This window comes from Heptranchias perlo, chromosome 1 (assembly GCF_035084215.1).
Source record: "Heptranchias perlo isolate sHepPer1 chromosome 1, sHepPer1.hap1, whole genome shotgun sequence".
NCBI lineage: Eukaryota > Metazoa > Chordata > Chondrichthyes > Hexanchiformes > Hexanchidae > Heptranchias > Heptranchias perlo.
In genome coordinates, this window is record NC_090325.1 from 64,811,086 (window position 1) to 64,836,099 (window position 25,014).

The window sequence follows — 25,014 nt, forward strand, 5'->3', positions numbered from 1 at the left end:
TCCTCAGTGCCAAGACGGGACTTAGTCTCCACGAGGACTGTGCGGTGGTCACTCCTACCAATACTGTCATGGACAGATGCATTTGCGACAGGTAGATTGGTGAGGACGAGATCAAGTAAGTTTTTCCCTCGTGTTGGTTCGCTCACCACCTGCCGCAGGCCCAGTCTGGCAGCTATGTCCTTCAGGACTCGGCCAGCTTGGTCAGTAGTGGTGCTACTGAGTCACTCTTGGTGATGGACATTGAAGTCCCCCACCCAGAGTACATTGCTACCCTCAGTGCTTCCTCCAAGTGGTGCTCAACATGGAGGAGGACTGATTCATCAGCTGAGGGAGGACGGTAGGTGGTAATTAGCAGGAGGTTTCCTTGCCCATGTTTGACCTGATGCCATGAGATTTCATGGGGTCCAGAGTCAATGTTGAGGACTCCCAGGGCCAATCCCTCCTGACTGTATATCACTTACCGCCACCTCTGGTCGGTCTGTCCTGCCAGTGGGACAGGACACACCCAAGGATGGTGATGGAAGAGTCTGGGACGTTGGCTGAAAGGTATGATTCTGAGAGTATGGCTACGTCAGGCTGTTGCTTGACTAGTCTGTGAGACAGCTCTCCCAATTTTGGCACAAGTTCCCAGATGTTAGTGAGGAGGACTTTACAGGGTCGACTGGGCTTGGTTTGCCTTTGTCGTGTCTGGTGCCTAGTGGTCTGATGCAAGGTGGTCCGTCCAGTTTTATTGTTATTATGACTTTTTTTAGCTAGATTTTACAACTGAGTGGCTTGCTAGGCCATTTCAGAGGGCAATTAAGAATCAACCACATTGCTGTGGGTCTGGAGTCACATATAGGCCAGACCGAGTAAGGACGGCAGGTTTCCTGCCCTAAAGGACATTAGTGAACCAGATGGGTTTTTACGACAATCCGGTAGTTTCATGGCCACCATTACTGATACTAGTATTTTAATTCCAGATTTAATTTAATTAATTGAATTTAAATTCCCCAGCTGCCGTGGCGGGATTTGAACTCATAACTCCGGATTACTAGTCCGGGCCTCTGGATTACTAGTCCAGTAAGATAATCACTATGCTACCATACCGTGAGAGCGATACAATTAAGATCACACCATCCCTACTTGGAAATATATCGCCGTTCCTTCATCATCGCTGGGTCAAAATCCTGGAACTCCCTTCCTCACAGCACTGTGGGAGAACCTTCACCACACGGACTGCAGCGGTTCAAGAAGGCGGTTCACCACCACTTTCTCAAGGACAATTAGGGATGGGCAATAAAAATGCCGGCCTCGCCAGGGCCGCCCACGTCCCATGAACGAATTTTAAAAAATCACCACCACACACCTCCATGTATACTTGGAGAAGACAGAAGGGAATAGTGAGGAACAGGAATCCAAGGGTGCGAGTATAAAGATACTGATCATTAGCTATACTATCCATTCGCTGCCAACAATACCTTGTTTACACTACCTGGCTATGATTTGGCTGCTCTGTGCCTATGTGCTTATATGCATAGATAGAGCTCTGCCCCTGCCAGCATGGGCAGAATTTCCTACACACTCAGTATATCTTAATTAACATACTAAGAGCTTATTTAAGTGTCTGTGGGCTCCAAAAGACGCCTGGTTGAACATTGGACTGGAGTTATACTCCACGTGGTCTCAAATCCAAGCAATGCAAGACTGCCTCCTTCAGGGAGGCTTCTCACTGCTCTCTCCAGAGTTAGGTCAGGATCCAACTCAAGATATACTGTTATTTTCATGTCACTGCACAGCACCCCAAGAAGGGGTTTGGGACCTGAAGTATCAAGTTAATTGATTTAAGTGGCTTTAATTGCCAGCGGGAGTCCCGCATGCGGGGGCTGCGCGCGCATCTGAGCACGTCATTGGGAACCCGGAAGTGGGCGGGTTGGAGCCGCCCCAGGAATCCCCAATTTTTGGAGCCCCCCGCCACAAACGCACCCGCTCGGACGTACGAAAATCAAGCCCATGGTTTCACAGATGATGGCACTCTTCAGTACTTCACACGAGTATCCACCCACCTAGATAATACCTGCTAGACTATTTGACAATTTAGGGATGAGGGTGGGCACTACAGCCAAGCTAGATCCTAGCTTCATCTAACATCCACACACGTACACGTTCCAATAAGTTCCAACATAGCAATCAGAAGGGGAAACTCTGACTTTGGTTGTTTTTTCTACACCCTCGCCCAGAGGTGGTCAGGCTGTCAGTGCTCCTCGTAGAAATGTTTCCATTCCTTTCGGCATAGAAGAGAAAGTAGGCTGGCTTCTAAATGTGTTCACTGGCAAATGCATAATTAATAGATGTTTAATGTTTCACAACCTTACCTGTCCTCTTACTAATTGCCACAGCGCCAATGTAGATGCCAGATGTTGGGCCTGCATGGCATCTTCTGTGAGAATTGTGGGACATACTTCCAGTATTCCATCCTTCTGTCTGTTTACTCTTACACTGAATAAAATACATACAGTATTTAGTGGCAGACTTATGCCAACACATACTGATATAAAACATTTATATTCTTCACTGTTAGTTCAGCACTTGCACCACTTTCAAATTCCTTCTCTTACACTACTCTAATCGGCGTGACATTACAACACTCAGAAATTAGCTAATGAATGTACCAACCTCTATTTTTTTCCCCCAAATAATACCTACATCTCCCCACACAGCATAATTTATTCAATAATACTTAAGTCAGTATATGGTGCACTGGAATTACAAAGGCAAGAAACTTGTGTTAAGATAAATACTAGAACAGTTTTTTTCCTCACTATGGTACATGAACAGTTACAAACAGTTTATTGCAATGATTAAAGCAACAAAAATAAAAAGCAGAAAACATTACATAGCACATCAGTCAGCATCTGAAAACAAAAGATAGGTTAATACTTTGGATGGAAATGCTTCATCAAAACTGGAAACCGGACTGAACAATATCAAGAGGGGAGGGGAGAACAATTAGTAATAGTCGAGAGTCAGATATGATAACTATTACAACCGTTAAGGGAGCTTGACAGCCTATAAATTTTTTTTAACAACCAGGTGGTGAAAGGTGCTGGAAAGGTCAAATGTCAAACATTGAAGAGGCACAAGGAGGACACAACGGCTGTTAAAACAGTCCCAAACTGAAAAGGGATAAAGCTGAAGGCAGATGGAAGGAACAAGCAAAGAAATAAGGGAGAGAAATAAAGGTTTGAAGTTGTTCAAGTCAAAGCTTAGATCAGAGAGCTTCAGAGTGCCTAGGAGAAACAAAAGCTACTGTTCCTAAAGTTTACAGTAAACTTGGTTGGACCATTGTTGGAGGCCAAAAGTTTGAGTGGAAAAGGGAAAGGAAGTGGAAATAACAAGCACAGGAAGGTCAGGATAACACTTACAGACAGAAGAGATGTTTGACGTCGTTTGCATTTGAACCCCCATTGTAGAGGAACTCACCCTCAGCAGTAAATACTGTACACCACATTAGAGGAAATACATATAAACTGCGGTCTTAAATGGACCCTTAACAATAGTATGGCAAGAGACAAATGGACAAGTGTTGCATCGGCTGTAGTTGCAGCCAGTAGGAGAAGCAATGGAAAAACAAGTCTTAAAAATTTGTTCTTGGGATGTAGCCAGCACTGACAAGGTTGCATTTTATTGCCCATCCCAAGTTTCCCTGCTTATGCTTATAAAAGCTCTTCCAACTTTGTTCTGTTATCTGCCAGCCATTTTTCATAATCCCTTTCCATAGAAAATATACGGCACAGGAGGAAGCCACTCAGCCCATCGTGTCCACGCTGGCCGAAAATGAGCCACCCAGCCTAATTCCACTTTCCAGCACTTGGTCCGTAGGCTTGTCAATCACGGCACTTCAGGTGCAAATCCAGGTACTTTTTGAATGAGTTGAGGGTTTCTGCCTCTACCACCTTTCAGGCAGTGAGTTCCAGACCACAACCATCCTCTGGGTGAAAATAATTTTTGCACAGCTCCCCTCTAATCCTTCTACTAATCACTTTAAATCTATGCCCCCTATTTATTGGCCTCTCTGCTAAGGGAAATAGGTCCTTCCTATCCACTCTATGCAGGCCACTTATAATTTTATACACCTCAATTAAATCTCCCCTCAGCCTCCTCTGTTCCAAAAAGAACAATCCCAGCCTATCCAATCTTTCCGCATAGCTAAAATTCTCCAGCCCTGGCAACATCCTCGTAAATCTCCTTTGTACCCTCTCTAGTGCAATTACATCCTTCCTGTAATGTGGTGACCAGAACTGTACACAGTACTCAAGCTGTGGCCTAACCAGTATTTTATACAGTTCCAGCATAACCTCCCTGCTTTTATATTCTATGCCTCAGCTAATAAAGGAAAGTATCCCATATGCCTTCTTAACCACATTATCTACCTGTCCTGCTACCTTCAGGGATTTGTGGACTTGTACTCCAAGGTCCCTCTGTTCCTCTACACTTTTCAGTATCCTCCCATTTATTGTCTTGTTTGCTCTCCTCAAATGCATTACCTCACACTTCTCCAGACTGAATTCCATTTGCCACTTTTCTGCCCACCTGACCAGTCCATTGATATCTTCCTGCAGTCTACAGCTTTCCTCCTCACTATCAACCACACGGCCAATTTTTGTATCATCTGCAAACTTCTTAATCATGCCCCCTACATTTAAGTCCAAATCATTAATATACAATCACAAAAAGCAAGGGACCTAGTACTGAGCCCTGCGGGGCCCCACCGGAAACAGTCTTCCAGTCACAAAAACACCCATCGACCATTACCCTTTGCTTCCTGCCACTGAGCCAATTTAGGATCCAACTTGCCACTCTCCCTTGGATCCCATGGGCTTGTACTTTTTTGACCAGTCTGCCATATCGAAAGCCTTGCTAAAATCCATGTAGACTACATCAAATGCACTACCCTCATCGACCCTCTTTGTTACCTCCTCAAAAAATTCAATCAAGTTAGTCAGACATGACCTTCCCTTAACAAATCCATGCTGACTGTCCTCGATTACTTCACGCCTTTCTAAGCGACGGTTTATCCTGTTCCTCAGAATTGATCCCAATAATTTGCCCACCACCAAGGTTAGGTTGACTGGCCTGTAATTACTCGGTCTATCTCTCGCTCCCTTTTTAAACAATGGTACAACATTAGCAGTCCTCCAATCCTCCGGCACCATGCCTGTATGCAGTCAGGATTGGAAAATGATGGTCAGAGCCTCCGCTATTTCCTCCCTTGCTTGTTTCAACAGCCTGGGATACATTTCATCCGGGCCTGGTGATTTGTCTACTTTCAAGATGCTAATCCCCTTAATACTTCCTCTCTCACTATGTTTATCCCATCTAATATTTCACACTCATCCTCCTTAACTACAATGTCTGCATCGTCCCTCTCTTTTGTGAAGACAGACGCAAAGTATTCATTAAGGACCATAACAACATCTTCCGCCTCCTCACATTGGTTACCTTTTTGGTCTCTAATTGGCCCTACTCTTTCCTTAGTTATCCTCTTGCTCTTAATGTATTTATAAAACATCTTTGGGTTTTCCTTGATTTTACTTGCCAATATTTTTTCATGCCCTCTCTTTGTTTTACTAATTTCCTTTTTAATTTCACCCCTGCACTTTCTATACTTCTCTAGGCTTTCTGCAGTATGAGTTCTCGGTGTCTGACATAAGCTTTCCTTTTCTGGCTTATCTTACCCTGTATGCTCCTTGACATCCAGGGGGCTCTAGATTTGGCAGCCCCACCCTTTCTCTTTCTCTCCAAAATCCTGAGCTCGTGCTCCTCCAGCTGACGACATTCCCTGCACCTGTGGTAACGCAGTGGATGTGGTATACATGGATTTCAGTAAGGCCTTCGATAAAGTCCCCCACAGGAGACTGGTCAAGAAGGTACGAGCCCATGGAATCCAGGGTGCCTTGGCACTTTGGATACAAAACTGGCTTAGTGGCAGAAGGCAGAGGCTGATGGTCGAAGGTTGTTTTTGTGACTGGAAGCCTGTGGCCAGTGGGGTACCACAGGGATCGGTGCTGGGTCCCTTGCTGTTTGTGGTCTACATTAATGACTTGGATATGAATGTACAAGGTATGATCAGTAAGTTCGCTGATGATACAAAGATTGGTAGGGTGGTAAATAGTGAGGAGGATAGCCTCAGTCTGCAGGACGATATAGATGGGTTGGTCAGATGGGCGGAACAGTGGCAAATGGAATTTAACCCGGAAAAGTGCGAGGTGATGCACTTTGGAGGGACTAACAAGGCAAGGGAATACACAATGAATGGGAGGACCCTAGGCAAGACAGAGGGTCAGAGGGATCTTGGTGTGCAAGTTCACAGATCCCTGAAGGCGGCGGAACAGGTAGATAAGGTGGTAAAGAAGGCATATGGGATACTTGCCTTTATTAGCCGAGGCATAGAATATAAGAGCAAGGAGGTTATGATGGAGCTGTATAAAACACTGGTTAGGCCACAGCTGGAGTACTGTGTGCAGTTCTGGTCGCCACACTACAGGAAGGATGGATCGCTTCAGCTATGAAGAGAGACTAGGAAGATTGGGTTTGTTTTCCTTGGAGCAGAGGAGGCTGAGGGGGGACATGATTGAGGTGTACAAAATTATGAGGGGCACAGATAGGATGGATACTAAGGAGCTTTTTCCCTTCGTTGAGGGTTCTATAACAAGGGGACATAGATTCAAGGTAAAAGGCGGGAGGTTTAGAGGGGATTTGAGAAAGAACTTTTTCACCCAGAGGGTGGTTGGAGTCTGGAACTCACTGCCTGAAAGGGTTGTGGAGGCAGGAACCCTCACAACATTCAAGAAGCATTTGGATGAGCACTTGAAATGCCATAGCATACAAGGCTACGGACCAAATGCTGGAATATGGGATTAGAGTAGACAGGGCTGATGGCCGGCGCGGACACGATGGGCCGAAGGGCCTCTATCCGTGCTGTATGACTCTATGACTCTATGACTCTATGACACGGGAAGCATCCTGGAGTTCCCACATGGCACATGATGTGCATTCAACGGGTCTGAGCTGCCCTACAATGCCTCGGTTTATTAGATTATTAACTAAACTTAACTAAAAACTTTTTAAAAACTCACCCATTAGCCCTTCCCACTCTTTCATCTCCCCACTTCAATTTCTCTATTCCTCACAATTTTTTTTAGTATTGTTACTCCTAATTTTGTCATACACCTCCCTTTTAAGCTTCAGTTTAGTTTAAATCACACCATTTATGCATGGAATGCTATATTTTGATATACCACTTTTCAACTTGTACTCTAGCCATCTCATATTTGAGCTGTACCGCTGGGACGGGCTCCACCTGATCCAGAATGGGACCAGAGTCCTAGCAAAAAAGGATAAATCCGGCCGTGGATAAGGCTTTAAACTAGTAAGATGGGGGGAGTGATCTGGTAGCAATAACAATCGCCTAAAGATAAAAGAAACAAGAGATGAGTGTAAAGGTCAGACCAGGGTAAGGAATAAAGACAACATAAAGAGTCAAGGAACAAATACAGTTATAAAACTGAAGTATAAAAGGACTGTTAAAAATAAAGTAAAAGGAACAACTATTAAAGATGAATTAAATTGCCTGTACAGCAATGTATGCAGCGTCCAAAATAAAATGGGGGAACTGGAGGCAATAATCTGTAGCGAGGAACCAGATGTAGAAGGAATAACTGAAATCTGGCTACAAAAAGAACAGGACTGGCAACTAAATATTGCAGGTTATAACATGATATCTTTTTGATATATATTAGATTTCAGGAGGACATAGACAGACTGGTGAAATGGGCAGACACATGGCAGATGAAATTTAATGCAGAGAAGTGTGAAGTGATGCATTTTGGTAGGAAGAATGAGGGGAGACAATATCAACAAAATGGCACAATTTTAAAGGGGGTGCAGGAACAGATACACCTGGGGATGCACAAACACAAATCTTTGAAGGTTGCAGGTCAAGTTGAGAAGGCAGTGAAAAAAATCATAAGGGATCCTGTGCTTTATTAATAGAGGCATAGAGTACAAGAGCAAGGAAGTTATGCTAAACCTTTATAAAATACTGGTTAGGCCTCAGCTGGAGTATTGTTTGTCAAGGTTTTAGAGAGAGCGAGGAAGAGATTTACTAGAATGGTACCAGGGATGTGGGACTTCAATTATCTGGAGAGATCGCAGAAGCTGAGGTTGTTCTCCTTAGAACAGAGGAGGTTAAGGGGAGATTTGATAGAGGTGTTCAAATCATGAACGGTTTTGACAGAGTAAATAAGGAGAAACAGTTCCCAGTGGCAGAAGGGTGGATAACCAGAGGACACAGATTTAAGGTGATCGGCAAAAGAACCAAAGGCGACACAAGGAAACATTTTTTTAATGCAGGGAGTTGTGCTAATCTGGAATGTACTGCCTGAAAAGGTGGTGGAAGCAGATTCAATAGTAAGTTTCAAAAGGGAACGGGATAAATACTTGAAGGGAAAAAAATTATAGGGCTATGGGGAAAGAGCAGGGGAATGGGACTAATTGGATAGCTCTTTCAAAGAACCAGCACAGGCACGATGGGCCGAATGGCCTCCTCCTGTGCTGTACCGACTATGATACTATGATAATCAGAAAGGATAGGGAACAATGAAGGGGGTATGGAGTAGCTATACTAATTAGAGATAACATAATGAGAGTAGAAAAAAGTAATATAACTAACAGAAGGATAGAAATACAAGATAAGGGGTCGATCATGCTACTAGGGGTGTACTACAGACCACCTAATAGTGGAAAGGAGGAGGAGGCAGAAATATGTAAGCAAATATGTGAAATCAGTTATGGACATAGACTAGTAATCATGGGAGATTTAACTACCAACCAAATAAACTGGCAAGAGGTAAAGAGGTACAGGAAATTGAGTTTTTACCCTTTCTTACCCAGTATGTAAAAAGCCCAACAAGAGGAAGCACTACTGGATCTAGTAATGGGAAATGAACCAGAACAGATAAGAGGAGTAAGCATAGGGGAACATCTAAGCAATAGCAATGCCTACATAATAAGGTTCAAGATAAAGATTGAGAAAGACAAAAGACAAAGACCAAAGAAATAAATTGGGAAAAAGGATGAGAATGGAACTAGGGAAAATAAACTGGAAAAATTTACTGACAAACAAAGAAATAGAACAGCAGTGGGACATATTTAAAAAGGTGATCAAGAGAGTCCGGGAGAAATATATCCTACCAAAAGCAAGAACAAACTAGCCAGTAATGACACACCATGGATGCATAAAGAAAAAGGCATGCACTAAGTACACAGACAACAAAGGAGAGGATAACAAAAGGGAATACAGAAAGGTAAGGAAAGAAGTTGAAAAATAATTAGGACGGCAAAGAGAAACTACAAAATTAAATTATGAAGCAATATAAAAGGAAATAGTGAAGTATTCTATAGGCACATAAATAACAAAAGTAGGGATAGGGCCACTTAAGGATACACACGATAAACTCACAGGTAATGACAGCGAAATGGCAGAAATATTAAACAATTAATTTGCCTCAGTATTTACTGAGACTAACATGGTGGGCAAGGCATTAGAAGAAGAGATCAAAAAAGATAGAAAGACATTTTAGAAAGAAGTGACGGGGAGGGGGGGGGAGGAGATAATTGATAAATTAATCAAACAGAGAGGATAAAACCACTGGTCCGGATGCATTGCATCCGCACATATTAAAAGAAGTTAGGGAAGACATAGCAAAGGCACTATTACATGTATATAAAAATTCATTGGAAAGGGAATAGTGCCAGAGGACTAGAGGACAGCTAGTGTGATTCCCATATTTAAAAAGGGAGATAGAACAAGTCCAGGGAACTATAGACCAATCAGCTTAACATCGGTGGTAGGAAAGATAATGGAATCCTCACTCAAAGATGTAATAGCAAAACATCTAGAAACTGAAAATATAATGAAGTATAGTCAGCATGGATTTCAAAAGGCTAGGTCATCCTTGACCAGCCTTATTGAATTCTTTGAAGAAGTAACAGAAAGGGTAGACAAGGGTAATGTAGTAGATGTAATATATTTGGATTTTCAAAAGGCCTTCGATAAGGTACCGCATAGTAGACTCATGACGACGGTAAGAGCAGGTGGAGTCAGGGACAAGTAGCAGAATGGATACAAAACAGAAAACCGAGAATAGGGGTTAACGGTTGTTACTCAGACTGGAAAAAGGTGGGAAGTAGCGTTCCACAATGATAGGTGCTGGGACCACTGTTGTTCACCATTTACATAAACGATTTGGACTCGGGAAACGGAAGTACAACTTCAAAATTTGCAGACGACACCAAATTGGAGGGGCATAGTTGATACTGAGGAGGGCTGTGACAAAATACAGGAAGACATTAATAAACTTGCAGAATGAACGTGTAGTTGGCAAATTAATTTCAATATAAATAAGTGTGAGGAGGTACATTTTGGTAGGGTGAATAAGGAGGCCTCATACTGTTTGGAAAATAATAATCTAAATGGGTAGAGGAGCAGAGGGATCTGGGGGTACAGATACACAAATCACTAAAAGTAGGGACGTAGGTTAATAAGGCCATACAAAAAGCAAACAAAGCGTTGGGCTTCTTTTCTCGAGGGATAGAATTGAAAAGCAAAGAAGTTGTGTTAAACTTGTATAGAACTTTGGTTAGACTACAGGAGTACTGCGCACAGTTCTGGTCTCCATATTATAAAAAGGATATAGCGGCACTGGAGAAGATGCAAAAAACATTGACTGGAATGAGAGGTTATACCTATCAGGAAAGATTGAACAGGCTGGGGCTCTTTTCTCTAGAAAACAGAAGACTGAGGGGTGACCTGATAGAGGTCTTCAAGATTATGAAAGGGTTTGATAGGGTAGACATAGAGAAGATGTTTCCACTTGCGGGGAAGGCCAGAACTAGGGGCACTATAAATATAAGATAGTCACTAATAAATCTAATAGGGAATTCAGGAGAAACCTCTTTACCCAGGTGGTTAGAATGTGGAACGTGCTACCACAAGGAGTAGTTGAGGCGACTAGCATAGGTGCATTTAAGGGGAAGCTCGACAAACACTTGAGGGAGAAAGGAATAGAAGGATCTGTTGATGAGGTTCGATGAAGAAGGGTGGGAGGAGGCTCGTATGGAGCATAAACACCGGCATGGACCTGTTGGGCCCGCTGGCCTGTTTCTGTACATTCTATGTAATTTCATGTAACATTTGAAGATTTCCCCACTATTGATCGAGCGGGAGGAGGTATTGGCGGTTTTAGCAGGCCTAAAAATGGATAAATCCCCAGGCCCGGACGAAATGTATCCCAGGCTACTGTGTGAGGCAAAGGAGGAGATTGCGGGGGCTCTGACACATATATTCAGAACCTCTCTGGCCACAGGGGATGTGCCAGAGGACTGGAGAACCGCTAATGTAATACCATTATTCAAGAAGGGGAGTAGGGAAAAACCGGGGAACTACAGGCCAGTGAGCCTAACATCAGTGGTAGGAAAATTATTGGAAAAAATTCTGAAGGACAAAATTAGTCTCCACTTGGAGAAGCAAGGATTAATCAGGGATAGTCAACATGGCTTTGTCAAGGGAAGATCATGTCTGACTAATTTGATTGAATTTTTTGAGGGGGTGACTAGGCGTGTGGATGAGGGTAACGCAGTGGATGTGGTATACATGGATTTCAGTAAGGCCTTCGATAAAGTCCCCCACAGGAGACTGGTCAAGAAGGTACGAGCCCATGGAATCCAGGGTGCCTTGGCACTTTGGATACAAAACTGGCTTAGTGGCAGAAGGCAGAGGCTGATGGTCGAAGGTTGTTTTTGTGACTGGAAGCCTGTGGCCAGTGGGGTACCACAGGGATCGGTGCTGGGTCCCTTGCTGTTTGTGGTCTACATTAATGACTTGGATATGAATGTAAAAGGTATGATCAGTAAGTTCGCTGATGATACAAAAATTGGTAGGGTGGTAAATAGCGAGGAGGATAGCCTCAGTCTGCAGGACGATATAGATGGGTTGGTCAGATGGGCGGAACAGTGGCAAATGGAATTTAACCCGGAAAAGTGCGAGATGATGCACTTTGGAGGGACTAACAAGGCAAAGGAATACACAATGAATGGGAGGACCCTAGGCAAGACAGAGGGTCAGAGGGATCTTGGTGTGCAAGTTCACAGATCCCTGAAGGCGGCGGAACAGGTAGATAAGGTGGTAAAGAAGGCATATGGGATACTTGCCTTTATTAGCTGAGGCACAGAATATAAGAGCAAGGAGGTTATGATGGAGCTGTATAAAACACTGGTTAGGCCACAGCTGGAGTACTGTGTGCAGTTCTGGTCGCCACACTACAGGAAGGATGTGATCGCTTTGGAGAGGGTGCAGAGGAGATTCACCAGGATGTTACCAGGGCTGGAGCGCTTCAGCTATGAAGAGAGACTGGGAAGATTGGGTTTGTTTTCCTTGGAGCAGAGGAGGCTGAGGGGGGACATGGTTGAGGTGTACAAAATTATGAGGGGCACAGATAGGATGGATACTAAGGAGCTTTTTCCCTTCGTTGAGGGTTCTATAACAAGGGGACATAGATTCAAGGTAAAAGGCGGGAGGTTTAGAGGGGATTTGAGAAAGAACTTTTTCACCCAGAGGGTGGTTGGAGTCTGGAACTCACTGCCTGAAAGGGTTGTGGAGGCAGGAACCCTCACAACATTCAAGAAGCATTTGGATGAGCACTTGAAATGCCATAGCATACAAGGCTACGGACCAAATGCTGGAATATGGGATTAGAGGAGACAGGGCTGATGGCCGGCGCGGACACGATGGGCCGAAGGGCCTCTATCCGTGCTGTATAACTCTATGACTCTATGATCCATAGACCAGTCTTCTAACTTATGTGCCCACTTATTTTGGGCCAGATCCCTTACCTTGTTGATCTTTGCCATTTTCCAGTCCAGTGCAGGCTCATTTTCCTATTCTATTGTTACATTGAACCTAACTATGTTTTAGTCACTATTTCTCCTACTTTCATATCAGTTATTTGGCACACATATTGCTGAGAACCAAATCCAGCAATAGTTATTGCCTTCTTAAACTAGAAACATACTGATCTAGGAAGCAATTTTGGAGGCATTCTAAAAGACGTTCCCCACTTCGAGCACGTACATTACCTTTATTCCAGTTAATTTTGAGATATTTACAATCACCTAGTATTATTGTCTGCAGATCTCCCGGTCTGTCTAATCTCCATTGTTTAGTGCCCTGTAATGCACACTGAGAATTGTAACACTTCTCTCAGATTTTTGCTTAGACTTCTCTGCTGCCTCTTTGGCTCTCATAGCTATCCACAGCTTCTCTGGCCTCAGTTCAGACCATAGACCATAGTTCAGACCATTCTCTGACCTCTTCAGCTTCGATTTTCCTTACCAAACCTGGATTTCTCTAGTGGCCTCGCAGACTCTGGACTTCACTGACTGTGCTCACCAATTCCAGGTAGACTGGTTAACCTCGACCACTGGATTGGTTATTTCCACTCATCGAGCCCCTATTCTAAAGATGTCTGTGGCGCGTCTGACTTTTGCCCATGTAATTTAGATTTTCTCCTCCGTCAACCCACAGGCATATATTACCCGCCACCCTGGATTCCAAAACCCCTCTTTAGGTCCGGTTCCCCTCCCAACTGGTATTGCATCTGCCTATTACCCATTGACCACCCTCTCCCCTTTTTCTTTGCCCGCCTTGGTCCTCCAGTCCACCCAATTGTAATATCCAGCCAGCCTCTTCTCCTAACATCATCTCAGGCTCGTCACCCATAGGCAAGACAACAGCCTCCCTCAAATACACCTTTAGTTATCGTCTAGTACACCCATCACAACTCTTGTCACTAGCTCTCCCACAGTAGTAACCCCAATTGCTTCATTTCCTGCTCCTGGTCACTAAGCCACCCAGCTCAGTCCCTGGGAGTTAATATCTCCCCTGTCGCCATTTCATTTTCCACTGCTTGCCTCCCCAGACCCACCAACAGGCTATCAACTGCTGGCCCTTTACATATCACTTTATAGAGTGGCCTTGCAAATAAGGCCCATCATCCACAACCTCATAATGAATATATCTATTGTCATCCAGGTACTGACAGAAATTTGACTTATGGACAGTGAATCTTTGCATGTGCAATGTCCAAACTACCATGATTCTAATCATTACAACTGCTAGGACAACAGGATGTTAATCAATGTGCGTCTCTCCAAGATACTTATCCAATTTGACCATTATGAGATCAAACCTACTTTCCCCATGGTAAGCAAAATCAACCACCCTCTCAGTGAAGTAATGCTTTAAGTCCTGCCTGAATCAACCTCTTATCAGCTTATACATATGTCCCCCTGAACTGATTATCCTGTTCTCGATCAAATATCCCGGAGCCGTATTAATTTAAATACTTACATCATAACCTGCCTCAGTCTTCTCCTCGCCAAAAAAATCCCAGTTCTGAGTTATATTCTCATACGTTTTCTTTTCTAGTTCCCTAATCATTTTACATGCACTTCTCGGCACCTTTTACAACTCAGCTACATCCTTCCTGTAGTGATGGTTCCAGAACTGCTTTCGCATTTCAGGATTTCAGACTATGTTACCAATTTATGCTAAAATATATAATTTATGTTAAAAATGCAACTAATCAGCTAAACTTAAATCTTAAGGAGTTCCATTCATTGGACAGCAGTGCTGACAGGTGTAGATTAGGTTTCAGATGAGACCGCTGGGAACACCCCGAGAGAATGGAAGATAGTTTCCAATGATTATTCACGCTCATTGCTCTTATGACAACACTATTTATTTGAACTCAGCACAGTCTGTAAACAAGTTAGGCTGGTGAATTCCACTTGGGCAGGGGGCAGTGCTTAGTCACTTTGACCTAAAGCTGATTCTGGAGTCAGGCTTTAAAAAAAAAAGACAAGCTTTTGGGTGACAGGCAAGCTATGAGGGCAGTCTATTTTGTTGGAAGGAAAGACTGTGAAGGCCTTTGCGGAGCTTAAGAGGTTGGGAATCCGGAAGGATAGTTAGGAAACCTCTTGTTTAAGTCAAGATGACGCATTAAAGTGGGAAAAGAGATAAGTTGCACCCAATGAACTAAGTGATTCGGATCTTAACTACTGCGTTGTCTGTTCACCTTACTGTAGAATACAGCAGTTTTATGATTTGAACTAAGCCTCGCCTCACCTTGCCAAAGGTGCACTGAGTTAAGAAGTAAATGTGCAAAAGATGATAAGATTTGCTATAGATCACAAGGAGGTGCTATTGTTACATTCCTGGGTTATGTTACTGTACAAGTAGATACAGGGCAGTGAGTCAACTACATTAAAAACCGCTTAAGGAGCAAATGACACCACTGAATCAGAGACGATATTTACGAGAGTAACAGTTTTTTTGTAACAGTAAATTTGTAACAGTTTCGCACAATGACCCAAGTGGGGCTTGACCGACATTCTAAAGTAATAGGCGATGGCTGTTAATCTGTACGATTCCTCTTTTTATATAACCCAACATCCCATTCGTTTTCTTGACATGAGCCCCAAATTTACTTGATTACAAGAGATTTATCTACTATGATTACCAGATTTCTTTCATGATTCATAGGTCAGAATTTTACCATTAAACATATAATCCTTGTGTTTATTTCATAGCCCCAATTGCATTACTTTATACTTACTTACATTAAACAGCACCTGCTACTTGTGGGTCTGCCTCCCCAAGTTGCCCCAAGTCCCCCTGTAGCTTGTCCCATCTTTTATGGTATAAACCACCCTTGCTATTTTGGTGTCATCCGCAAACTTCAGATGCAGGTTTTGACGCCCCCTTCCAGATCATTCATGAAAGTGAAGAGCGCTTGTCCCAACACCAAACCCTATGCACCCTATTCATCACGTCGCCACCCACAACACTTCACTAACATAGACCCTTGGTTACCTATTGACCAGTCACGATTTGATCCATCTTAGCATGCTGCCATATCATGCCTGATAATTTTCTTAATTAGTTTTCCATGATACACATCACAATTTGTACTAAAATCCAACTAAACCACATCCACAGTGCTGCCTGATCTACATACATATTTTATCAAAAAATTTTATTAAATTGCTCTGGCATGACTTCCCTTTTTACCACTTAGTCTATACCTCACTAAATGTTCCACCAACTGGTAATTGAAAACTGATTCTAGAATTTTCATTGGCATGGACAAGACTAACTAGCTTATACTTACAATGGCCCAGATCCCTTTTTAAATAAGGGCATTACATTTGCTTCTCTCCAGCAGTCAACTATCTTTCCTGGCCCTAAAGTTTGACAACATTGTTAGCCACTTCCTTGGCTCATGTATTGTCCCTCTCTGTCTCAAAAAGCCTACCTTGACCTAGAAATCCACTCTAACTGACACCCAACCTCTTGCTTCGTTTCCCCACCCCCCTCCACCATCCCCTCCTCCCCAACTCTCCCTAAGACCTTGAACATATCATTGCCTCCTAGCTCTGTGCTCACCTCGACCACAACTTTCCATTCAAATCTTTTCTATCCACATCCTCATGTGAACAGAATGTTCGGTGCTATGAGCAGGGGAAACCAGCCTGGTCAAATGCAACCTCTTAGTGCAACTGTGACACATTAACCCTTCTTGCCCCCCCTCCATGGTGTTTAATGCAGTCAATGATGCGATCCTCCTTCGCAGCCTCTCCTCCAATGGTCCAGCCCTGTTGCTTACCCTTGTACAGTTGCATTCCTACCTTTCCCAATGAAACCAGCACATTTCCTGCAATGGGTTCTCCTCCCAAACCCAGGCAGCCTTTTCTAGAGTTTCCCAAGAATCCATTCTTGGTCCCTGCTCATCTACAAGCTGCACGTAGATGACAGCAGATCTACAGGCATGGCATCAGCTTCCATACGTGTGCCAAAATCCAGCTATGCCTTCCCATCACTTTCCTTGACAGTCTCTATGCTGGCAGGCTGCCTGTCTAACATTAAGTTGCTCACCTCCCAAAGCCACCAATAAAGCATGCTGTGGTTACATCTAATTTTTGATTTCTCCAACCCCCTTTTTGCCAATGTCCACGCACACATTATAAACAAGTCCAAAATTCCACCACCCATATCCTGTGCAGCACTAAATCCTGCTCATAAATCCCACACCCTAACCAAGGATTGGCTTCCTCTTCTCCAATGCAATGAATTTAAAATCGATCTATAAATCTGTCCACTACGTGCCTTACCCTACCTCCACAACCAACAGCAGACTTACATTCCAGTCTTCTGGCTCTGCTGGTGGCAGAACCTTCAGCTGGGGTCATGCCCTCTGGAATTCCCTCCTCAACCTCTCCATCTCCCTCTCCACCTTCAAAAGATTTCTCAAAATGTTTGAGTTAGCTTTCACTCTCCCTTAAAGGCTCAAGTGTCTGCTCCTTTTCCTCCTCTGTGAAGCACCTTGGGCATTAAAGGCACTAAAGCAATGTAGTTTATGATAACATCACATCCCCTTCAATGCACTGCTACCACTACACCAACCCCTGGGTTATACTGTATACTGATGAAAACCTCAAAATAACATTTCAGCCATCCTGTATCAAAAATTCCACTTCCTAAATAAACTGTACCAATATGTTAATAAATATGGTCTCAAAGTCAGGCACAGCTTAAAACTTTATGAATTTAAAAGTCTGAAATGGAAAAACTTGATAAACCATAAACTTTACAAAAATCATGCTAACACTTTTTATTAAAAGCATAAGTAGTCTAGAACTAGGGGGCATAGTCTCAGGATAAGGAGTCGGCCATTTAGGACTGAGCTGAGGAGAAATTTCTTCATTCAGAGGGTTGTGAATCTTTGGAATTCTCGACCCCAGAGGGATGTGGACACTCAGTATTTTCAAGGCTGAGATCGATAGATTTTTGGATTCTAAGGGAATCAAGGGATATGGGGATTGGGCAGGAATGTGGAGATGAGGTCGAAGATCAGCCACGATCTTATTGAATGGCGAAGCAGGCTTGAGGGGCCATAAGGCCTACTCCTGCTCCTATTTCTTATGTTCTTAAAAACTGTAACCGTGCTAAGACTATCTGGTGATGACTGTTAACAGTAACAGACTAAAGTATTTTTGAAGTAAACACTTCTAGATTTGACACTAGTGTTCTGAACAAAGTATGAATTTGAAAGAAAAAGTAAATGGAGCTATCCATGTGACAAGATAGAATAAAGTAGCATTCTTAAATGAAAGCAATGTTGACAGATCCCTTATTGACAGAAAACCTGTTAACAACTTGCACTTCACAACTGAAATACATGATCAGATCAATCAAACCTAGGCTTTTCATTAGCTTCATAACCTGATATTGTTGCCAATGAAAATTCTGTGCTTACAAAAAGTCACTTCCATCTCCAAAAGAGATATAGGGAGCAGGGAAAGAGAAAAAGAAAGGTAAGCAAAACATCTTAAACTTGAACAAAAAAGGGCTAAGAATAAGCAAAAAATAAAAAAAACAATTAAGGATAGAGAAAACAAGGAACAGATAAATAAGGGGGAAATGGCTTTGTTTTTTTTGTTGCAAAATTGTGCTTATATTGCAATAATAAAACTATTCCCGTTATTTGAACAGATTACTATAATAATTTTTTCGACATCTAAGTGCATGAGCTGAAAACAAACAGAAATCAGTTGGCTGAAACAGAAGTTTCCCCTGTACCCTGGTTACTCTAAAACGATCACATTTTGACAAGACATTACAGTTTATGAATCTTGACTAAAAAAAACAACAAAACACACAAACCTACACTTCCAGAATCTACCCACGGAGATTTTGCGATAGCTAGGAGCTGGACTGGTGGGGAGGTTTTTCCGGCACCAATCAATCAGAAACTGCTTGGGAGATTTGCCTGTCCAACTTCGTGAAGTGTAGTCAAAGTTCCGTACATCCTTTGGTTCATTTTTTGCTATAATGGCTAAAAGATCAGAATAATAAAAAAATCCACAGCGTTGTAAAAAAATATAAATGTTGACAAGGAAACTAAAAATATATCATCCAATCACAAGTATTACATTGCTCAGTTACTTACTTTCCTCTTTTAATCTTGTTGCACATTCTTCCAGCGAATTTAAGTTAATGGCAGCTTCATGCTTATCATCAGGAGGTCGGGTAGAGCTTTTGTCATTCTTCTTTAGGTCTGCCATCTTTATTGAAGGATCAAAAGCAGGGTGTTTCTCCAACTGTCTAATCTCTACACCAAAAGTTAAAAATAGACCATTTTATCCAAAATGCACTGTTCAAGGGCACTTTCATAAACCCAGCAATTCATCTATTTTAATGCTAATTCAAGGCAAATGGCAAACTGCCAAACTCCAGCCAACATAGTAATTTATAGAATTCAGCTTCATTAAAACAGAGTTCAGCAGGAACAATTCATCAAACAAAATAAAATGCAATGTGTTTTGATACTATAACATAACAATTTTTATAAAATACGTTCTCCTGTCCTATTTTAATGCCATACTTTGAAGTAATAACTTGAGTTTACTCTGCAATCTAATATTTTACTTTCTTAACCAGCTTCTTTCTTGATTATAATGGTTAAGATTCTGCAATCTTTCCTCAAAATTCACCTTTTTTACATTTTGGATCCGTCTTGTTGTTCTTTTCTGTTACATAATTTACAGGCACACAAACAAAAGTAAAACACGACATTCTAAATATGGGCTGACAAGTGCATTGTAAAACCTTAGCCATAACTTCTGTGGACAGATTGTACTGTGTGTGTGTGTGTGTGTGTGTGTGTGTGTGTGTGTGTGTGTGTGTGTGTGTAATATATTACACACACACACAATTTTAATAGTTTAATTGCTTTAAAAACGACGATGATTCCACCCAGGTTTCTTTCTACACTAGTTCAACTTCATTCAATGTAAATTTATGCACCATATTTTTTCAACCCCAGTGTAACAGTTCATATTTTACTAGGGTTGAATTTCTTTTTCAATACCTAATTACATAAACAATCTAAATCTTTTGTTGCATCCTCTGTCTCTACTGCTGCCCCTCTGTGTGCTGTCAGCAAATACAACAATCTTAGTGGATTTCTGTACCCATAAGGCTCACCAAAAGTCAGTTTTTGTTACCCATTAAAAAAATCCAGGTTCTACTTTAAGCATCAAAAAAATGGAGAAAATTAAGGGGTAAAGACTTGACCCTAAAAAACCCAGATAAATTCAGATCAGAATTTATTTGAAAAATCACTAAAATTCAAGAACACAAAGCAAGAGACTAAAAGAGGTACAGTTAAACTAAAAGACATCCCACAATTATTTACACAATTTAGGGACACGGCTTTTTATATATATATATATGAATGCAGTCAAAGCCGGAGGACATTACTGTGTGTTCAAAATCAGCCCCATAATCTGCAAGAGGCAAAAGTTCACCAACTTCAACCCCAAAACCAAAGTCCAAATCTGTTGTATTGTGCCCTTGGACTTCGAGTTCTTGTGATTGGAAAAGATCACAATGCCAATGTCTGCACCCTCTATTCTGTCAAGTTCTGGATAAAAATGTAATCTGGTAATGTCACAGGGTCAGGAGGGGATGGGTTATTTTCTTATTTCTGAGTATTGTTCAGCCTTACAACCCAAGGAGGTAATAATTTGAAATATTTATATTTAGGAAAAGACTGGTTTTCCCTGTCATGGAGAGTTCCCGTGGCTATTACTGTCTGCTTACATCCTCACTCTGAGGTGCTTCATTGTTCACTTTTAGATTTCGGCATTCAATGTAGACCCAAGTCTGGCTGTGCACTTTGTCCTGATGATGCATGATTAAACATTGGGCCGGATCTTGCTAGAGTGGGGCTCGGGCTTGCCCCATTAGTTGGACTTTTTTTCTGCACCCTTCAGCTCAAAATATTTTTGCGCCGTAATTTGCGATAAGTGCGAGCTGATAACGGAGTGGCGAGGACAATGGGGCATCTGGGACCTCAGTGAATGGTGGGACCAACCGTGTATCTCCTTAACCAATGAGATTTAAGGATCGAGAAACAACTGAGAAGGAGGGTGCATTAGAGTCAAATCAGGTACAGTAAGGGGGAAAAAAAGATTGGATTAAGAGAGAGAGAGAAAAAAAGAGGAAAAATAAGAAAAAGATTTTAAAATTTGACATTTTTTAATCTCTAACAACAATATACCACCAGAAGGAATGAGATTCCGCAGCTTAAATTATTCAATTTCTGGGCCAGAGAGGTTGATTGGCACTGCATTAACAATTATCAGGTCATTAAAAAGATACTTACGCTGTTAATTACCAGACTTAAATTTCTGTAGCAAGTTTAATTTTTTTTTTAGGTACACCTGGTGCTGCTCCTGTCATGCATGCTCTTCTACACTCCTCATTGAACCAGGGTTGATCCCCTGGCTTGTTGGTAATGGTAGAGTGAGGAATATGCCGGGCCATGAGGTTACACATTGTGCTGGAATACAATTCTGCTGCTGCTGATGGCCCACAGTGCCTCATGGATGCCCAGTTTTGAGCTGCTAAATCTGTTCTCAATCTATCCCATTTAGCACGGTGGTAGTGCCACAGAACACGTTGGATGGTATCCTCAGTGCGAAGACTGGACTGCATCTCCACGAGGACTGTGAGGTGGTCACTCCGACCAATACTGTCATGGACAGAATGCATTTGTGACAGGTAGATTGGGGAGGACGAGGTCAAGTAAGTTTTTCCCTCGTGTTGGTTCACTCACCACCTGCCGCAGGCCCAGTCTAGCAGCTATGTCCTTCAGGACTCGGCCAGCTTGGTCAGTAGTGGTGCTACCGAGTCACTCTCGGTGATGGGCATTGAAGTCCCCCAACCAGAGTACATTCTGTGCCCTTGCTACCCTCAGTGCTTCCTTCAAGTGGTGCTCAACATAGAGGAGGACTGATTCATCAGCTGAGGGAGGGCGGCACGTGGTAATCAGGAGGAGGTTTCCTTGCCCATGTTTGACCTGATGCCATGGGGTCCAGAGTCAATGTTGAGGACTCCCAGGGCCACTCCCTCCTGACTGTATATCGCTGTACCGCCACCTCTGGTCGGTCTGTCCTGCCAGTGGGACAGGACACACCCAGGGATGGTGATGGAAGAGTCTGGGACATTGGCTGAAAGGTATGATTCTGTGAGTATGGCTATGTCAGGCTGTTGCTTGACTAGTCTGTGGGACAGCTCTCCCAATTTTGGCACAAGTCCCCAGATGTTAGTGAGGAGGACTTTGCAGGGTCGACTGGGCTTGGTTTGCCTTTGTCATGTCCGGTGCCAGGTGGTCCGTCCGGTTTTATTCTTATTATGACTTTCTTCAGCGAGATTTTACAACTGAGTGGCTTGCTAGGCCATTTCAGAGGGCAATTAAGAATCAACCACATATAGGCCAGACCGGGTAAGGACAGCAGGTTTCCTTCCCTAAAAGGACATTGGTGAACCAGCTGGGTTTTTACGACAATACGGTAGTTTTATGGCCACCATTACTGATACTAGTATTTAAATTCCAGATTTTATTTAATTAATTGAATTTAAATTCCCCAGCTGCCGTGGCGGGATTTGAACTCATGACTCTGGATTACTAGTCCAGTAACATAACCACTATGCTACCGTACCCCTACAACTCACGACTACATGCATGCTAATCAGCGGAACCAACATGCTATAGACAGAGCTAAGCGATTCCACAACCAACGGATCAGATCAAAGCTCTGTAGGCCTGCCACATCCAGTCGTGAATGGTGGTGGACAATTAAACAACTAACGGAAGGAGAAGGCTCTGTAAACATCCCCATCCTCAATAATGGCAGAGCCCAGCAAGTGAGTGCAAAAGACAAGTCTGAAGCGTTTGCAACCATCTTCAGCCTGAAGTGCCGAGTGGATGATCCATCTTGGCCTCCTCCCAATAGCCCCACCATCACAGAAGCCAGTCTTCAGCCAATCCGAATCACTCCACGTGACATCATGAAACGGGTGAGTGCACTGGATACAACAAAGGCTATGGGCCCCGACAACATCCCAGCTGTAGTGCTGAAGTCTTGTGCTCCAGAACTAGCTGCGCCTCTAGCCAAGCTGTTCCTGTACAGCTACAACACTGGCATCGAACAGACAATGTGGAAAATTGCCCAGGTATGTCCTGTCCACAAAAAGCAGGACAAATCTAATCCGGCCAATTACAGCCCCATCAGTCTACTCTCAATCATCAGCAAAGTGATGGAAGGTGTCGTCAACAGTGCTATCAAGCGGCACTTACTCACCAATAACCTGCTCACCGATGCTCAGTTTGGGTTCGCCAGGACCACTCGGCTCCAGACCTAATTACAGCCTTCGTCCAAACATGGACAAAAGAGCTGAATTCCAGAGGTGAGGGGAGAGTAACTGCCCTTGACATCAAGGCAGCATTTGACAGAGTGTGGCACCAAGGAGCCCTAGTAAAATTGATGTCAATGGGAATCAGGGGGAAAACTCTCCAGTAGCTGGAGTCATACCTAGCACAAAGGAAGATGGTAGTGATTGTTGGGGGCCAATCATTTCAGCCCCAAGACATTGCTGCAGGAGTTCCTCAGGGCAGTGTCCTTGGCCCAACCATCTTCAGCTGCTTCATCAATGACCTTCCCTCCATCATAAGGTCAGAAATGGGGAGGTTCGCTGATGATTGCACAGTGTTCAGTTCCATTCGCAACCCCTCAGATAATGAAGCAGTCCGTTCACGCATGCAGCACGACCTGGACAACATCCAGGCTTGGGCTGATAACTGGCAAGTAACATTCGCGCCAGACAAGTGCCAGGCAATGACCATCTCCAACAAGAGAGAGTCTAACCACCTCCCCTTGACATTCAACGGCATTACCATCACCGAATCCCCCACCATCAACATCCTGGGGGTCACCATTGACCAGAAACTTAACTGGACCAGCCACATAAATACTGTGGCTAGAACAGCAGGTCAGGGGCTGGGTATTCTGCGGCGAGTGACTCACCTCCTGACTCCCCAAAGCCTTTCCACCATCTACAAGGCACAAGTCAGGAGTGTGATGGAATAATCTCCACTTACTTGGATGAGTGCAGCTCCAACAATACTTAAGAAGCTCGACACCATCTAGGACAAAGCAGCCCACTTGATTGGCACCCCATCCACCACCCTAAACATTCACTCCCTTCACCACTGACGCACAGTGGCTGCAGTGTGTACCATCCACAGGATGCGCTGCAGCAACGCGCCAAGGCTTCTTCGACAGCACCTCCCAAACCCGCGACCTCTACCACCTAGAAGGACAAGAGCAGCAGGCACATGGGAATACCACCACCTGCACATTTCCCTCCAAGTCACACACCATCCCGACTTGGAAATATATCGCCGTTCCTTCATCGTCGCCGGGTCAAAATCCTGGAACTCCCTTCCTAACAGCACTGTGGGAGAACCGTCACCACACGGACTACAACGGTTCAAGAAGGCAGCTCACCACCACCTTCTCAAGGGCAATTAGGGATGGGCAATAAATGCTCGCCTCGCCAGCGACGCCCACATCCCATGAACGAATAAAAAAAAGTTTAATGGTCAATTAATATGCAATCCAGCAAGTGCTTAAAAATAACAGGGAGGCTAAGGGTAAGATGCCATTCGTGCAAAGCAAACAGCAGAGCGGTGTAAATCAACCAGCAAGTTCTGAAAATTCGCAACTCACACATATCTCTTAATCCCCTGAACTTGATGGCCGATTTGCACATTAGTAACAGTGTGCGTCGTTAACAAGTCGTTATTTTTCCAGCAAGATCTGGCCCATTAACTATGGGTTACAGAAACAAAGTATGGCTTATAATATTGGGCCGGAAATTGCTTTAAAAAGAATGGTGAGCTCAACAACGCTCACCACTGTTAGTGGCCAAATGAAAGAGCAAGTTCTGTGTCCACACATGCGCAGTCAAACGCGGAGATCCAGAACTTGCTCTTCCTGGTTCAC

The 25,014-nt window shown here is 43.4% G+C and overlaps 1 protein-coding gene across 2 annotated transcripts in view; it reads right to left on the reverse strand.

The window, feature by feature from the left end:
- Positions 1 to 25,014, reverse strand: part of dhx29 (DEAH (Asp-Glu-Ala-His) box polypeptide 29) — a 113,770-nt gene that overhangs the window by 62,232 nt on the left and 26,524 nt on the right. The window contains exons 8-10 of one of the 2 annotated variants that reach the window (XM_067985901.1): positions 19,110 to 19,271; positions 18,824 to 18,995; positions 2,355 to 2,478 (exon numbers count right to left, since the gene is read on the reverse strand). In XM_067985901.1, the coding sequence (XP_067842002.1) occupies positions 2,355 to 2,478; positions 18,824 to 18,995; positions 19,110 to 19,271 (458 nt within the window). Of the gene's footprint in view, positions 1 to 2,354; positions 2,479 to 18,823; positions 18,996 to 19,109; positions 19,272 to 25,014 lie in introns of those variants that run through there. The other variant, XM_067985912.1, reaches the window with a different exon arrangement.